The sequence below is a fragment of the Amblyomma americanum genome, chromosome 7 (assembly GCF_052857255.1).
Source record: "Amblyomma americanum isolate KBUSLIRL-KWMA chromosome 7, ASM5285725v1, whole genome shotgun sequence".
NCBI classification, from domain to species: Eukaryota; Metazoa; Arthropoda; class Arachnida; order Ixodida; family Ixodidae; genus Amblyomma; species Amblyomma americanum.
Window position 1 is genome coordinate 168,070,470 of NC_135503.1, and position 18,488 is coordinate 168,088,957.

The window sequence follows — 18,488 nt, forward strand, 5'->3', positions numbered from 1 at the left end:
CTTTCGCTGCACAATCTCGAGGATGACGTCCCGGTTGTTGTCTCCGAATGCTGTGCCATCCAAGAGGGTTGTCGAGGTCCCCAAATGACGGGCTCGCGCGTTTTCAGAGTGTTCTCAATGGTGGCCGCTTTGCTAGTGAATTCAGCGACGGTACTGGACTGCGGGTGAGACCAGCCATAAATGCCCCTTTGGCACATTGCATCAAAAGCTCCACTTCCTGCCCTTCCGTCATGTCAGGATCGGCGCGTCGAAAAGGCTCTTCATTTCTCCTACGCGTGCGGGCACTGTCCTATTCGGGTACTGGATCCATGGCTGCACAAACAGCTGCACTGTTTTTTTCCTGACGATGCTTGTGAACGCCCTGAACTGTCACCTGAGCGATTCCCAGGTCGCCAGAGAAGGGTCCTGGCATTCGGGCCTTGCAGGGCAAAGAAAGCATGCTTTACATTCGTCTCCTCTTCTCAATTGTTGAACATGGGCACAAGTTGCAATCCCTCGAGCCATTCTTCAGGACTTTCGCTCGGTAAGCCGTTGAACGTGGGCGGCAGGCAGGGTTGGTGCACAATAATGGACGGCGGTGCTGTAGCCATGATTGACGTTGACTCTAAGGAGCCCTTTTGCACTCGCTTGCGGGTCAGTAGCAGTCCGTGTTCGGGTGCAAAATTTTGGAGACGTCAGCTGCTTCGCAGTTCTGTTCGGGCGGCTTCGGCGGCTTTCATGGTGTCTGCGTGCGTCTGTTCCCGACCCGCTCGGGCTCCTTCTGCTGCAGCCATGGGGTGAGGTCGACAAGAATATCTGGTACCCGGCACCTTCACCTCATGTCGTGTAGTGTAACGGCAATCCGGCGATCAGGGAAACAGCGAAAACGGCTTCCAAAATTAACTAGTTGTCTTACTTGCGCCCAAAAATAACTGAATGATTCGGTGGTCGTCGCACCGAATTCCCGCTGCTCTTGGCCGTGCTCAATTTAAAGCTTAAGACGAACTTTAGAGATACAGCATGCAAACCACCAACAGTCGGGAACACTGTACAATAGCTTCCACCAGGCTGCGCTCTTTCAAGACAAATATGGTCGAGTCATAATTCACAAATAAAGCGATTAAGCCCTTTGCCGTCATTAAAAAAAATGAATAAACCTTTGCAGCAATATGTTAGTGCCCATGCGTAAAAAAATTTGCAGTGGTTAAACGTGGTTAAATCATGTTTGTCGAGCGATAGCTCGGTTTTGCTTGGTTTGTCAGAAGACTATACCATTGGTTTGCAGAAATTTTGCTTTTTTCTTTGTAGGTAGGCTCTCACTGTATCTGTCGCAGAGCTCGCTGCTGTTTGCTTCGCTTAGTGTGAGTTAGTGCGCCGGTTTCCGTGAGCCCACTGCGCGGGCGCCAGCGCCATCTAAAGAGAGGCGCTGTACGCTCCAGCAGTCGTCTAAGGCGCGCCGCTGGCGCCAAATGTTTCTTGCTTCGGGCGTACTCCGGATGTCGCGAGCTGGCATTTTCTTGCTGCTTCCTGCTTTTACTGTTTGCCCCGAGCGGGGTCCTGATCCTGGCTGAGATTGAAGGTCATATTGACGAAACCAGCCGTTCTCAGGGTTTGTACATCAAGCATAGAGCTTTCGTTCTGAAGTAAGAATTGTGTGGACAATATATGTGGATATAATATATGTGGATAAGAAGTTGCGAAGACGGGAACGGGTTTATTTACAAGGCCAAAGCGGGGATCAGGGACATTATGGAACGGTCAACGTTCAGCGTGCCCCACAGCTCGGTCTCACACCCATCGAGTTCGTCGTCGTCTTCTCACTGCACTGCAACCCGGCAGCGCCTAGTAACACTTCTCCGGCTACGATGAAGCTCGTCTTCGAACAAGTTAGCTTTGTAATGGCAGCATTTGAGGCCGGCTACGTGAGCAACCTGGATCTTGAGGGACCGGCGGTTACCTCGCGTAACTTTATCAGTTCTCTAGTTGTCATCGCCTAGACAATCGGGAACAGTGAAATGGCTGCAGTACTTCGAGAGGACTTTCTGGTAGAGGCCCGTCGACGCAGGGAAGTCCCGCGCCAAACGTTGTCAGCCGGCTCGTGCGTAACTGCAATGTGCACTGTAGCAACGGCCCTTGGTGCAAGCTTCTGTCGTGATTGTTCTTAGGCGAGCTAGAACACCTAGCTTCTTCCGCAATGCAAAGGGTCTGCTAATGAACGCATCAGCATGTTGAGCAAAGGGACGAATCATGTCCAGAAAGGTACGTCAGATGCGAGATTAAAGGATAAATAAGGAGAAGTATCCAATGACGTCGTGTTTTCCAGTTTTGTAGGCGTGCGTGACAAACTGTACTATTGGGTCCCAGTTCTTAATGTCAGCAGCTACATACATGGACACCATGTCAGTGACGATTTGGTTGATGCGCTCTATCAGTCCATTCGTTTGTGGTTCGTTGGGCGCCGAATGACCATAGTCACAGTGGCAGATCCGTAGTAGGTCTTCCACGATGTTGGCAGTAAACTGGCGCCAGCGTTCGCTGATTACGACTCGAGGAAGTTCATGGCGAAGGACGACCGAGTGTGGTATAACAGATGAAAGGTCTGTTGCTTTGGTGGGCACGACTGCAGCTGTCTCCACGTACCGAGTCAACTACTCGACGCGCAGAATAACCCGGCGTTTGCCTGTCGTAGACTTGGAAAGGGGACCAAGCATGTTTGTCCCGATCTTCTCAAATGGGCAGTGAGGTGGTGTGACCGGCTGGAACGAGCCGGTGGGCGAGGCAGTGCTATGCTTAAAGCGTTGACACTGTAAACAGTCTGCGACATACTGGTGAGTTGCCTTGTAAAGTCAAGCCCCGTAAAAAAAAGCCGCAACCGTCTGGAAGACGTTCAAGTAACGAGCCCTAACTGTTTGATTTACTAGATGAAGAAAGCGAAGAAGAACGCGCCGCTCGTTTCGAGAAACTGAATGTACTACCCTTTGAAACGCGGTGTATTGCCACCATGCTCAGACACGCGTGCACGCACGCCGCCTAGCGCCATCTTTGAGAAATTATGATGCACGTCTACCTATTGTCAAGGTGCATCCCCTCAAGATACGTCCCAAATGGTATTTGCTTTGTTTTGGCAGTCAAGGTGGGCCTAGAACCAATAGGGTTTTATTTGCTTACCAAGTTCGGTATACAGCTGTGCCCGAATTGGTGCCCATTGTTCTCGGAGTGATATAGCAGAACGAATGTGTACATGTATAGCGGTTCCTTAACGGGACAATTTTTTACCCGTTTTAGGACACTTTTTAGTGAGAGGGGGGGAGGGATGAGAGGGCACAAGTAATTTTTAATGGGCGCCATCAGCGATTCGATAAAACGAAGCTATGCCGTCATTTCGTCCCCTGACGTAATACTCACATTGTTCCATCTCCCTCTATTATATTGGACCGTGACATCATCATTCGCACGCGGTAGGTGGTTGTTTCTACAATGCTATTGTGGATGGCGTTACAAGTCTCAATGCGAGATGCACTGTTTTCTTGTTGCAGCCACAGATGGCGTTTTGACCTCAGGGTGGTAGGAGACCTCACGAAATCCCGAAACGTGATGAGTAGTTGCTGCCACAGATGGCGCTGTGATAAATGGTTGTAGCAGACCCCACAGAATCTGTAAACGCATTGAGTAAGAGCTAACGCTCTTTAAACGTTGGCGCATTCTGCGGAATGTACGAGTAAACCCTTTGTGACCGGAGTCCCTACCATCGTGCATGGCACGAATACAACGCGCCAAAGACTGGCAGGAACGACCAAATGCAGGTGTGCACTGTCACTTAAATAGTTCTTAAAGAGCACGCCCTCTGATACGAGCAGTGGCGTGACAAGTGCAAACATACAGGGTTGATTGAACAACGGTTCGTGACTAGGATCATGGCTTTGTTCTAGCTGAAAAGCCGCAAGGCTTGGAAACTCTGCGGAGAGGAAAGATACAGTCATCTAAGTCCTTTACGAAGCTTGCCGTGTCTGGTAAAGGGAAAGAGGACAAGCAGTCGCCATCAGCGTGGCGGTGACAGGTTTTATATGCCACAGTCAAGTCATATTCCTGAAGGCGTAAGGCCCATCGAGCCAGTCGACCTAAGAGACTGCCGAGGCCAACAAGAAACAAAAAGAGTAATGATCCGCAACGGCCTTGAAGTGACGTCTATGAAGATATGTTCGAACCTTCAGCACAGCAAAGACTAGAGCGAGACACTCGGCGGTCGTCACGGTATAATTGGTTCCGATTTCATCAAAGTGCGGCTTGTGTATGCGACCACGTGATAGGCGCTGTGGTGGAGTTCAATCAAAACCGCGCCAACGTCCACGACACTGGCGTTGGTGTGTACTTCACTAAGTGCTGATGGGTTAAAGTGGAGTAGCACAGGTCCAGAAGTTAGCTAACCCCTCAGCTGCTGGAATAGAGATTACATGCAGGCGACCCTACAAACGGGGTGTCTTTATGTAGAAGGAAAGTCGGTGGATGAGTGGGTTGTGCGAAGCCTTGGTTAGCGCGATGAAAATATCAACAGAGCACCGAAGCTTCTAAAGAATTTTAAAAATCGTGGTTGTGGAAACTCACATATCGCAGCTATCTTCTGTGGATTGGGTCGGATACCGTCGTTGTAGGCAAGAATGCCGAGGACAAGGTTTTGCCGCTTACCAAAGTGGTATTTCTTGGAATTCAAGATCACTAAAGCTTTTGCGGTGCAGGCCTGCACCATCACCAGTCTTTCGATATCTTCTGTGGGCTGGATCAGATACCGTCCTTGTGGACAAGCAGCTGTCTCGACGTATCGATTCAAGTAGTTGACGCACAGAATAATCCAGCGTTTGCCCCTCGTATGCTTGGGAAGGGCACCAACCATGTTAGCCCCGATCTTCTCAAAAGCGAAGTGAGGTGGTGTGACCGATTACGACAAGCCGGTGGGCGAGGCATTGCGATGCTTAAAGCGTCGATACGCTGGGGCCGGTAGACATTCTTTGTGACAGCATTTTGACCGACGGTTGTCTTTTCGAAAGAGCCATGAGTTATCTTCCGCACTAGTATATCAGGGGCAGCCCACAGGCTAGACGACTCCCGGATAACGTGAACGGATGGGCGAGTTGGTCAGGCATGGTTCTTCTAAACGGGCGCAACGGCTCGAATCCAAACAAGGAAGGTACAAAGCACAGCGCTGATCAAACAATCAAAGGACAAAGCACAGCGCTGACCAAACAAAGAAGGGGACAAAACAGAGCGCTGAACAAACAGCGCTGTGTTCTGTCCCTTTCTTGTTTGTCTTCGAGCCATTGCCCTGGTTTAGAATACTCCGGGATGACGCTTTTCTGTAGCATATCTTGCACTTGCTCGTTGTTCACTGTTCTTTAGGCCTGGGACACGCGCCAAGGCCTATGTCTGGTAGGTAGAGGTGCACCCGTGCTAATCTGGTGTTGCATGCGAGAAACTGGCAGCAACGGCGCAGTGGCTGAATGAGCGAACTCAAACAACGACGCACACTGCCTAAGACCAGTCTGTAATGCGAGGCAGATTGCAGAGAGTTAGAAACAATCGCGCGTTTCACAAGCTTTCAATGAGCGCTGTCAAATGGTAGCAAGCCTTTCTTAGAACGCGGGTTGTACATCCAACAGAGACCTTTTTCCGGAAACAATAACTTGATATCTAAAAACTGGAGTTGGCCGTCCGTAGGGACATCCTTGGTAAACGTGAGACCCTGGCCGTGGCTTGAGAAAACGGACACAATCCTCATGATGGCAGCGTCTAAATCCTGTTCCGGATTGTCCTTCATAATGACCAAGAAATCGTCAACATACCTGTTTATGGAAACTACATGAGGGTCACTGAAATGTCTGCTGATGTCTTAAACAAATCCTGCCCCCACATGTTGTCAACAAGCTTTCGCACTCAAGTTGAAAGGCAAAAACAAGCAGGTTATCCGCTTTGTCTAATTTCGGCGGTTTGCGAAATGCTTTTGCAGAAACTTAAGCAACTCACTCGCATCAGGGAGCCGGTTTCGCATTCATCAGTAACAGTAATACCGTATATTCACAAGGTGTCGCATAATATTAAGAAAATAGCGAGCAGACACAATGTTCAGGTTGTATTCACCGCGCCTTGTAAGCTTTCAAGACTTTGTGCCATGACCAACACAGAAAAGCGGCCGGCGTGCACCATAAAACACAAAAAAAAAGTTCACGCAATGCAGGACACAAGTGGTTTATGAGATACCGGTTAGCTGTGGCCTCGTTTACATCGGGCAAACAGGTCGTTGTTTTAATGAGCGTGCAAGTGAACATTCCCGAAACTTGCGCAACAACGAAAGGAGCTTACTTGTTGACCACTGCAATAGCTGTTCTAAGTGCCGTCCCGAATTCGACAAAACTAGATTTTTGAAGAGTGGAAAAGATAAAACCGAGAGAGAGATTGTTGATGCATATTTCATCAAAAAATCTGGAAACAAATGCGTTAGCAGGCCTTCCATTATTCTTAGTAGGGCCGAGACGTCTTTTATAGAAGGTTTTTTGTAGTTCGCAGATTTCCCTTGGTTTCGTGCTCTTGTTTCTTCCTTTATTTCGGTGTTTTACAATTTTTAGTTTTTTAGACGCTAAGACGACTGTTTTTTACAGGAATGATATTCAGTTTTTATCACTTGACGCTAGGCGCTGTATCTTCAGACTTAATCCCTCATTATTGTCATCTTTTTTCACGTGGTTTTATCTTATTGTCGTTCAATTCGTGCTTTTTTTCACCTTCTTCACGCGTTTCATAAATTGATAGTGTGGACTTGTCATGCCCCTTGGATGATGTTGTTATTATTTCTGCTGGCCAGAAAGGAAGTTGGCTTCCCAAGCTCTGTGTAGATTAGATTCTGTAGTGAGCAGCGTTACTGTGTTGCCAGTGTTCGCATGAATTGCCGTTTGATATGTACAACGTTTAAGCATTTGTTGATATGGCTTGGTTGTGGTATAAAAGGCAGGCTAGGTGCAATAAACCCCAGTTGTAAGTTGTGTGCCTTCTGTGTCCCCGTTTCTTACACCATTACCAGTTTTTCTTTCAACATGAACCAACTCGCCCAAATTAGAGTTTTACTTGACCATATTTCTCCTACAATGGGCCCTTTCCTCTTTCGAAGTTTCCGCACCGAACCTGCCATTACGTGTCTCAACCTGATTGCCGTCTCAACGTGCCACTCTCGAGTGGTCTCCTACTGCTTGAAATGGAAAATAGTTCCTTTGGAGGTTCAGTCATTATTCGGTGTTTTGCAGCCATCTTGGGGACACGTCAGGCGCGTCTGCAAGATACTCAAGTCTGAGTACTGGAGGCAAGTACGAATGTACCAAGACTGGCTTCGTGTCCTCGTCGTGGTAGGAAGTGAACCTGCCAAGGAAAAAAGGCGTTTTCAAGAGATGAAGCGTATGGCGGCATGTTCTACAGAGTTTCTCTGGCAGCGTGCTCTTTTGAGCCTTATTCCCCGTTAAAAGAGGCAGCCTGCTGAAAGCCCCAGGCAGCTTACCATGCTAGGAAATGCAGTTGTGCCTGAAAAAGTCCAACGGATTTTGGAAAAAGGCCCAAAGTTCAGCCTGGCTCCTTTTGCTCAGCGTCAAGAGCTACTTGCCATGGTAAGAAGGGTGGCTAACAATGCCCCAGACCAGGAAAAAGGAAGAATCATAAGCGACGGCGTTGCTTGTCTGAAGGCCACAGAACATGGCTGTCGTTCGAAAAAGCCGCCATTGCAGAAGCTTTCTACTGCACTAAAGGACAATGATCTCGTACCGCTACAGGCTGATAAGGAGGGTGGCTTTGCTCTCCTGTCCGCTGGTGTATTCCGTGAAAAGGCATTGGCTGCAATACACAAAAACCTCAAACAGGTCCCGTTTAAAGTTCGAAAACAAAAAGGAGAAGCTCTTCAAATCCTAGAAAAGTTGCATCTAGAAGGCATTAAGAAATTGGCAAAGGGTGAAAAGGGAGTATTTCTTGAAGTGTTCTTCACTGTAAAGACCCACAAGCCTGGATTCCCGCTGCGCATCATCGTGTCAGAAAAAGGAACTTAGCAACGTCTCGTTAGCCGCTACCTCCAGACAAACCTTGGCACCCTGGTAACCGATGACCCTTTCCTTGTGCGCAGTTCATCGGACGTTATTAAGCATTTAGAGGCTTTGCCCGCCCACAAGTACACCGCGTTATCCAATGACATAGAGGAACTGTACTAGTCAGTTCCTCACCAAGGACTGCGAAGAGCGGTCAGGGATAAAACCCTATCTACAGGAGCAGTTCGCTTCTAAAATGCCACTGGAATAAGCACTGATAATTTCATTACGCTATTAGAATTCTACTTGAAATCCACCGCAATTTCCTACGAGGGAAAGTTCTACGTCCAGAAGAAATGAATCTGCATCGGTTCTTCTGTTGCACCCGTCCTTTGCGACATCTTCCTTTCAGTGGTAGGAGCGGACATCAGCAGACATATCAGTGACCCTCATGTAGTTTCCATACACAAGAATGTCGACAATTTCTTGGTCATTATGAAGGACAATCCGGAACAGGATTTAGACGCTGCCGTCGTGAGGATTGTGTCCGTTTTCTCAAGCCACGGCCAGGGTCTCACGTTTACCAAGGAGGTCCCTACGGAAGGCCAACTCCAGTTTTTAGATATCAAGCTATTGTTTCCGGAAAAAGGTCTCTGTTGGATGTACAACCCGCGTTCTAAGAAAGGCTTGCTACCATTTGACAGCGCTCATTCAAAGCTTGTAAAACGCGCGATTGTTTCTAACTCCCTGCAATCTGCCTTAAACAAATCCTGCCCCCACATGTTGTCAACAAGCTTTCGCACTCAAGTTGAAAGGCAAAAACATGCAGGTTATCCGCTTTGTCTAATTTCGGCGGTTTGCGAAATGCTTTTGCAGAAACTTAAGCAACTCACTCGCATCAGGGAGCCGGTTTCGCATTCATCAGTAACAGTAATACCGTATATTCACAATGTGTCGCATAATATTAATAAAATAGCGAGCAGACACAATGTTCAGGTTGTATTCACCGCGCCTTGTAAGCTTTCAAGACTTTGTGCCATGACCAACAGAGAAAAGCGGCCGGCTTGCACCATAAACCACCAAAAAAAGTTCACGCAATGCAGGACACAAGTGGTTTATGAGATACCGCTTAGCTGTGGCCTCGTTTACATCGGGCAAACAGGTCGTTGTTTTAATGAGCGTGCGAGTGAACATTCCCGAAACTTGCGCAACAACGAAAGGAGCTTCCTCTTTGACCACTGCAATAGCTGTTCTAAGTGCCGTCCCGAATTCGACAAAACTAGATTTTTCAAGAGTGGAAAAGATAAAACTGAGAGTGAGATTGTTGAGGCATATTTCATCAAAAAAGCTGGAAACAAATGCGTTAGCAGGCCTTCCAATATTCTTAGCAGTGCCGAGACGTCTTTTATAGAAGGTTTTTTGTAGTTCGCAGATTTCCCTTGGTTTTGTGCTCTTGTTTCTTCCTTTCTTTCGGTGTTTTACAATTTTTAGTTTTTTAGACGCTAAGACGACTGTTTTTTACAGGAATGATATTCAGTTTTTATCACTTGACGCTAGGCGCTGTATCTTCAGACTTCATCCCTCATTATTGTCATCTTTTTTCACGTGGTTTTATCTCAATGTCGTTCAATTCGTGCTCTTTTTCACCTTCTTCACGCGTTTCATAAATTGATAGTGTGGACTTGTCATGCCCCTTGGATAATGTTGTTATTATTTCTGCTGGCCAGAAAAGAAGTTGGCTTCCCAAGCTCTGTGTAGATTAGATTCTGTAGTGAACAGCGTTACTTTGTTGCCAGTGTTCGCATGAATTGCCGTTTGATATGTACAACGTTTACGCATTTGTTGATATGGCTTGGTTGTGGCATAAAAGGCAGGCTAGGTGCAATAAACCCCAGTTGTAAGTTGGCGTCAGGCCTGTCTTTTGTGTGCCTTCTGTGTCCCCGTTTCTTGCGCCATTACCAGTTTTTCTTTCAACATGAACCAACTCGCCCGAACTAGAGTTTTACTTGACCATAAATATCCCCGAATGCCGAAGATTGGACATCCTTTGCCGTAGTGCAGTTGATGGAGCAACGCATCCGATATTCGGAGGTCGTGGGTTCGGATGCACCTGTGGCATGGGGTTTCTTTTTCTTCTGCTTACCATTCAATTTTTTGAATAATTACCCTATCGATCTCCCGTTGACAAACAACACAAATTAAAGAGAAAAAATCCCCATGCTCCTTGGAATCGGTGACTGTTGGCTTCCTCTATGTTCGTCACAATTGGATTGTTTTATAATTGTTTTTTTTTGGGGGGGGGGGGAGATGGAAATGGCGCAGTATCTGTCTCATATATCGTTGGACACCTGAACCGCGCCGTAAGGGAAGGGTAAAGGAGGGAGTTAAAGAAGAAAGGAAGAGAGAGGTGCCGTAGTGGAGGGCTCCGGAATAATTTCGACCACCTGGGGATCTTTAACGGGCACTGGCATCGCACAGACAACGGGCGCCTTAGCGTTTTTCCTCCATAAAAACGCAGCCGCAGCGGTCGGTTTCGAACGCGGGAACTCCGGATCAGTAGTCGAGTGCCCTAACCACTGAGCCACCGCGGCGGGGCATGTTCGTCACAACGATTACCTATTTTTCCTCCCTTGTCTGCTCAATATTTATATAGTGTACACATACCTAAGCACTTTGCCCACCTTCTGGTGAGCAGCCTGTCACAGAGCAGGCTCCAGGCAAACATACAGAGAAGCAAACAAACAAACATGCAAACCAACCACAGCGAAATGTGGGGAATGGCCACTGTAGCGCGACCACACTAAGAATGCCTCGGTTGACGGAAAAGATGCCAGGGTCTTAAAATACGGCAACCGTGGAGTAACACTGGCCAGCACACTGAGTAGCCCTGCGCATATAAAAGAATACAAGAGGTATGCAGAATTTTGACCGAACATGATCCCTTGTGTGTACAAGCAATATTCGCTATTCATCAGTGCTGTTTGAAATGGGGTATGGAGCTAAACACTGAAATAGCCGTTTTTCTGCGGATAGCTACAAAAATATATTTCTTCATGACATAGTTATTTCAGAAGGCTTGAGATATAAATTATTCGGTACTCCATTTTTTTTAACTTAAACTGGTCGACACATATTAATAATAATAGTACAACCGCGTCTCAAAAGTTATGTGTTTCACGAAGAAAATTGGATTATGGACTAGTGCACCTAAAGAAAAGAGATTATTGTACATGCATAAGGACATTACTAGATTGTGCTGAACGAGTGTGGGACCCGTGCACATAAAAGGACATCGTGCATTTCAAAGAGTAAAAACCGAAGCTGTAAAATTGATATTTGTAAAATAAATACTCCTCATTACAGTTACTGTATTCAAATAAGAATGATAGACTTGATACCAGTTGGAAAATAAATCGACGGAGATTTTTCAACGAGAGCTTGACCGAAAAAAAAAATAAACCTAAACTTCTAGACCGCATTAAACCTCGTCCAGTAAGAACGCGTAACGTTGACGAATACTTGCTCCGATCTTAGCTGAAACAAATAATTTTGAATGCAACTTTTTTCAAGAGCTGTCGAAGAATATAATTTTCGCCGAAACATGTATTTCATTCCAAATATTTCGTCTGCGAGCTAGAACGCCTTATTACAATCTAAATTGTGTGAAGTTGCGTTTTCTGTTTCTTACTTTTTGTGTGCTGCTATGCAAGTGTATGTTTTTCACTGTTTTAATTATATGCAGAAACAATGTATTTCAATCCTGCCTGGGCCAAGGATTTGCCTGTAGCATTTTCAAACAAATAAACAAAGGCATTCTTAAATTTCATAGCGAAGGTTTAAATAACTGGTTCGATTCCATTATTTAATATTTAATTTGCACTGCTGTTGCTCTGTTGCAACACTTCCACCTACCATTCCACTGCAGCTCTTTGATTTTCTTTTAGGGAACGGTAATTTTTTGCACCTGAAATGCCACTATTTAGGATTTATCGTAGAGTTATGCGCGGCAACAAACGTGCATGATAGACGGTATTTAATTATTATGCAAGCATAACTTACGAATTGTTTCTCTTCAGAGCCTTGTTACTGGAACTGCACTTTGAAAGCATTCTTCATGTTAGTCATGAAGGGTTACTGTTCCCATGACAAAATGTAGGATAAAGTGTATACCGTTTGCAGCTGCCGGAACTACAAGAGCTTGACAAAAAAAAAAAGAAAAATAAACCCAAGCTTCTCTGACATGTTGGCGGTGCAGTGCTGGAGCACCAGGTTGACATTTGGAATAAACAATTTATAATCTAGCTCTCTTTCGTACATCAAAATAATGAAGCAAGGCTGAATGGCGAGCCAGTTGGTATGACATGTCGAGAATAATTTTTACCAGCCGAAAAAACACGAGGGAGCCTTGACCTGCGTAGGTTGTTCTCTTCTCTGTCGTCTTTATTAGGCTGGAAAAAATTATTCTTCGACATGAAAATGATGCGGCAGTTCACCGCAATGAACTGTGCGCGGGAAGTTTGAATGCGAAAGCTGTACTGGCCGCGAATTTGCGATTTCGCCTTGGCGGTAGTCTGAGGAGGCACATGATTTCACAACGCGTGCCTCGCCGCGGGTATTTCTCTCTCTCTCTCTCTCTCTCTCTCTCGCTCCCAAGTCACTACTGCGCATGCGCCACTAGTAGCATCGAGCCACTGGTGTTCCGCCGCTGCGCTGCACTGCGCCTTTCCTCAAAATCCAACTTTCAATTTTCAGTTTTCTCTTTCTTCTTTCCCTGCCTCCTTTATTCGTTCCTTTAATGCGCGGTTCGGGTGTCAACCGAGATATGTGAGATGGTTACTGTGCCATTTCATTTCCTCAAAAAAAAAAAAAACAAGTGAGCCGACGGCGTTCATAGAGTTCTTTGGCGTTGTCAAATTTGCAAAGGCCATTCATTTTCACGAAAAGAAAGGCGCACAACCGGCTCCGTGGATCAGTGGAACCTCAATCTCGCTTTTATGTACGTGGCGTTGGTGTTCAACTGCAAAAGCCTGCCTCTATCGCGTTCCACACACTGGATAGGCAGCGCACCTTCCCTGCTGCTCTGAGAGGTGGCATGCATTTAATGGTTGATCGCGAGAGATTGATCACCAAATGGACGCTGCGGCCTAGCTATTGTTGCAGGGCCGCATGTCAGCCGTAATGCTGTTAGCGCTAATGCATTCAGGCCATATCTCTCTCTCACCACCGCCACATGTATCAAAGCACGAATGAGGCATCCGCATACCCAGGGAGCCAGTTATGCGCCCTTCCTTTACTCAAAGCATTCGCAGTCTAGAACATTGTCAACGCCAACGCCAATGAACACAGTGAACGCCGACATCATTCGCTTTGTATAACCTGGATTACCAGAGCGAATCCACTAATTTTTGCAGGAGCTTTAGCTCTGGTATCTTTAATTTAATGCTTTATTCTGTTCCATGAGCAGTTTAAAATGTGTGCTCTGTATCACCCTGTTTGTTAATGTTGTCAAAAATGTTTTTCATTTGATATCATGTTGCTTCGAGAAAATATAAAATTTTTCGAGTTTGATGATTCCTTTCGGCTTGTTTTTTTTGTGCATTGAGGTTTAGATTATGTGCAATAACCCCGGCGCTCTTCTGCTGCTGAGTGTGATTAAAAAGTTCAAGTCCACATCATGACGAATAAAACTTGCACTTGGGTAATCTGCAAGTGATAGTCCAAACCCATTCTTCTCTTCTTTGGACGAATGTAGAAAAGAGCCTGGTGTCAGCAAATAATAAACAATTATTAGGTTTTGCATAAAGGCCTTCATATAGGGCAAGTTTCCAGCAAAAAACGGCGTTATTTAAAACGCATCATATTAAAACCGAATTACCATTGACAAAAGTTCCCTGTTCTCAAACTGGGAGGCTCAGTCTATAATAGTGCGGTGAAGTGAGCAGTGATTCCTGCAATCCCACACATGCAGCTCGCACATGCAGTGGGTATAATAATAAACGCGGGAGGCTAGCGCGGCGCTCGGCTCGATGGACAGCTCCAGTTGGCGCTCGTAAGCGCCACGTCCTTTCCACTGCTAGTGCAGAAAAGAAAGCAACACAAGCGCCAACGGCGGATCTTGCGTGGTCAAGTGCCTTACGTAGCCAGCACTACAAAATAACATGTCGAGGGCACAATAACACAGACAAGGGCGCGCCAATTTTTCTAGATGGCAATGCGATATTTACTATCATCGTGAGCGAAGCGCCAAGCCGTTTATCTTTGCCGCCTTAAACGCATAGAAAGCAAAATCGGCATGTTTGTGTTATTCTTGACAGTTCTCATCGTACTGCTAGCGTCCCTAATATGTAAACTGCACATAACTTTCCGCCTCTTTCTTTCCAGAGAAAACTACCGCGTTTTTCCTTTTTTCACAAAATCTGTATCATAACCACACACTCAAATCTCGGTTCATTACTACAGCATTTCATATCTCCTCACGTGTTCATCGTCGCTTCAAAGTTCATTGCAGCGCACAGTCACCTACTCATATTTATTCCCACCAGGAACGTGTCACGAGTGCAACTACCTCCCTGCTACATTAGTCGCTATCACAGACACCGATCATTTTCGCAAAGCACTAAAAAACGCATTACAAAGCCACTTCATCCCAGTGTAAACGATGTGTCTTTTGCTCGTTGTCATTACTGCTGCGTTTTTTTCCTTTTAGTTTTTTTCCTCCGTGTGCTATAATTTCTGGGGTTTTGCTCTGTTACTATTTTACTGATTTACTTCTGTTTATTGTTGTTTTCTTGGCTGTATTTCTCCCGATTAGTTGGGTTATTCACTTTTGTCCTTTTTCAATATAATCATGTAATAAAGCCACTCCCCTCCAGAGGGCTTCCTATAAGCCATGAATGTATAAATAAGTAAACAAATAAATAAATTAATAATGACAAATCAGAGGTGACGCGTGTGGCAACCGGGAAAGGACATACGAAATTTGGCGCGACCTCGGTCATGTCTCTCTGGCGGGAGGGAACTTACGAAGGTTGGCTTTTCGCATTCTCCAGGCAGATTCAAAGGGGTGCCACCGTACACGCACTTCGTGTCGTCGTTGGGCATTTCAAAATTCGTGTGAATGATGAAGAGAACTCCAAGGCCTCTAGAGAAATAGGAGAGAATAAATCGCATTTTCGGCATGACACACACGATTGGGGGTATTATTAATGCAAACATTGTTAGTGCAATCAAGAGCGCACGAACGTACTTATCATTACCAGAATTTTAGTGTATCATTTTAATGGGCAGTGCTTTTTTGGAAGGGCTAGGCCCGTATATTTTCTATATATTTGGCTCGGTTTTGCTGCGTTTAACGTCCCAAACTGTCAAAAAGTGGGTGGGTAGGCAGGCAGGCAGGTAGGTGGGTAGTAGGTGGACAGACAGATAGAAAGACAGACAGATATACAGATAGATAACGGAAAGATATATATATATATATATATATATATATATATATATATAGTTGATAGATAGATAGACAGACAGACAGACAGACAGACAGACAGACAGATAGATAGATAGATAGATAGATAGATAGATAGATAGATAGATAGATAGATAGATAGATAGATAGATAGATAGATAGATAGATAGATAGATAGATAGATAGATAGATAGACAGACAGACAGACAGACAGACAGACAGACAGACAGACAGACAGACAGACAGACAGACAGACAGACAGACAGACAGACAGACAGACAGACAGACAGACAGACAGACAGACAGACAGACAGACAGACAGACAGACAGACAGACAGACAGACAGACAGACAGACAGACAGACAGACAGACAGACAGACAGACAGACAGACAGACAGACAGACAGACAGACAGATAGGGCAGGCAGGTAGGTGCGTAGTTAAGTAGACAGATAGGTAGGTTAGGTAGGTAAGTAGATTTATTAGAGTGCGCCTCAACAGCCTGTTGGCCGAAACGAGCACTTACTAGGTCAAATGCAAACATGATATAAACTCTATATATCACAGGCAATTTAAAAAAGATTATATTAAAATGAGCTATGAATAACAGCAGTTTAGACGGTTATGTCCGTTAAGACATGGTAGTTGCGCGAAAGACACACACGCAGCACAGGGTACAGGACGGAACCAGTCCTGGCAAAGTCGAGCTTCCCGCCGGATCTCAGTTCTCAGGAGCTTACACAAACGCTTGGCACGTCCAGGCGACGCCTTAACGCTTTCAAAAATTGCACTTGCTTCAAAAGGCGTCAAGCCCTTCTTGAGGCACGAAGTGAGGTTTCTTTCTCGCACGGTAGAAGCGAGTATGTTCGAGAACAAAGCATCCACTTGAGGATAGGAAGAAGGAACACATAAAGATGGGGCCGCAGAACAAGAAATATGCTTAAGTAGAACGTGTCTGAAGTATTGCACCAACTAGCCCGACAATACGTCCTACATAAGAAGATTATGTCCATGTTAAGAAAAATCGAACTATATGTGATCTGTGAAGGAGTCATGAGAAAATTTTCTTTTTGCATGAGGTATAAGCAATCTCAGTGACATCAATAACTATTCACAGTCAGTGGAGCCACGCCCAACTTCTTGAGGAAATTGCATGTCATGCATGAGTTGCCTGTCATGAATAGTAGACATAATTAGGTCTGATAAAAGGAAATCGTGGTCGTAGAAGCCACAGTGACCAATATATTTGTCATAATAATGCGTATGAGCTTACGGTGAACGTTATTCATTTCCTCGCAATACCTAACAGAGACGCTATTCGAGGCAGCTGCCGCGAAATTGAGACGTGGTCTGATGACAGCACAGTATATTGAATGTAGACACTCGAATGGACAAAATTTCCCCTTCACCCAGAAATAAGACCGATATGTCTCAATGCGCGCCATACAATTGAAGTTAGTACATGCAAAGCTTTTGACAACAATAACACCAAGGTCTCGAATGTGGGCAGGTAGTGATATCTGCATGGCCGAGAAATATACTCAAGCATAACTATGTCGGGTTTTATAGGGAGAGAAAAAACGAACTTGCTTATTATTCTAGTTAGGGCGATTCATTCAATGCCATTTCTCAAAATTGTGAATGTCAACTTGTTAATGGCGGCATTCTTGTAAGGTCTCGATCTTACGGAATAATTTTTAATCATCTGCAGAGTAAAACGCTTGAGTTAATGAACTGTAATGGAAACTAAGAATAAACACTAAAAAGAACAGTGGTCCTTAATTGGAGCCCTAAGGCACTTGTTATTACAGAAACTCTTCGGCCACAAAGCACGAAAATCGGAGCAGATTGTGGCAGCTTCGAAGGTAGCTTATGAGCCGTTTTCAGTGCATAGCACAAAGTCTGTATTTTTTCATCTTCACAAATTTGAAACCTAGAAATATTAAACTTGAAAATATGATCCTGTTCTGTCGGCAATATGCAAATTCGTTTTGGAGTCCCTAATTAGAGTACGCCATTTCTGAAAATGCGCTCGGTTTCGAACAAAATACCCGTGTTGGCAAGTTTTGAAGATCATTTAAAAAGAGCCACGTTGGCCACATTTGCCGCCACTGCTGAAGCCCTCCAACATCTACCCACCAACGCTATCCGGGCTCTGCATATTTCCGCCCCTCTTCGTGGCCGTTCGAACCGCAGTTCTCTAGCCCCGACGCTCAGGCCTCTGTCATCAACCACTCGTCTTTACCCCAGCGATTTCAATCTCCATCGCTTCAACCTCGCCGGCCGTCCTCCGCTGTCCCGGATTCCAGATATTATTCAGAGAACTGATGGCTGCAGAGTTTGGAGGTGATGCTGCTCTCACGATTCTCCCCGAAAATCCTCTTTCGACTTTCCAAACCAGATGCGACTTGTTCGACGTGCACATGGATGGTGTGCCTGTAATCGCCTTGATCAATACCGGAGCGCAGATGTCAGTGAGGTCTTCCAAACTACAGCATCGCTTGCGCGATGTGCTCATGCCTGCCGCCTCAGCAGTTGTCCTTGTGACCCATGAAGGAACATCTGCCGTCACTGGAATGTGCACTGCTCGTTTCTCTATCGTGGAACGATATACTTCCGTTTTATATTGCTGTCCTCGGCCATTGTCCTCAAGACGTTATCTTCGAGATAAATTCTTTTCCGTCAATTCTGCCGCCTTCGAATGCATCTCAAATGTCTTCCAACTTTACCTACCTCTTATGCGAGAACCCGCCGATCCCACTGTATCACCGCCTGTGCGCAGTCGTCACCCTTTTACCCGTCGCCGAGCTCACGCTGAAATCCCAAGTGTCAGTTTGGCCGGAGCCAGCTTACACTCCTTGGGCATCTATTTGATTCGTCTGGAATACGGCTGGACCCGAATAAAATTCACGCCGTCAAAGATTTCTACAGTATCCAAATGATGTATGCAGCTTTATTGGCCGTCATTCATATTTTCGCCATCTACTCACAGACCCCCTG

General features: G+C 45.7%; 1 protein-coding gene across 1 annotated transcript in view; it reads right to left on the bottom strand.

The window, feature by feature from the left end:
• Positions 1-18,488, bottom strand: part of LOC144097579 (uncharacterized) — a 955,709-nt gene that overhangs the window by 405,466 nt on the left and 531,755 nt on the right. Inside the window, exon 6 of the mRNA XM_077630249.1 lies at positions 15,051-15,168. Coding sequence (XP_077486375.1) covers positions 15,051-15,168 — 118 coding nt within the window. The remainder of the gene's footprint in view (positions 1-15,050; positions 15,169-18,488) is intronic.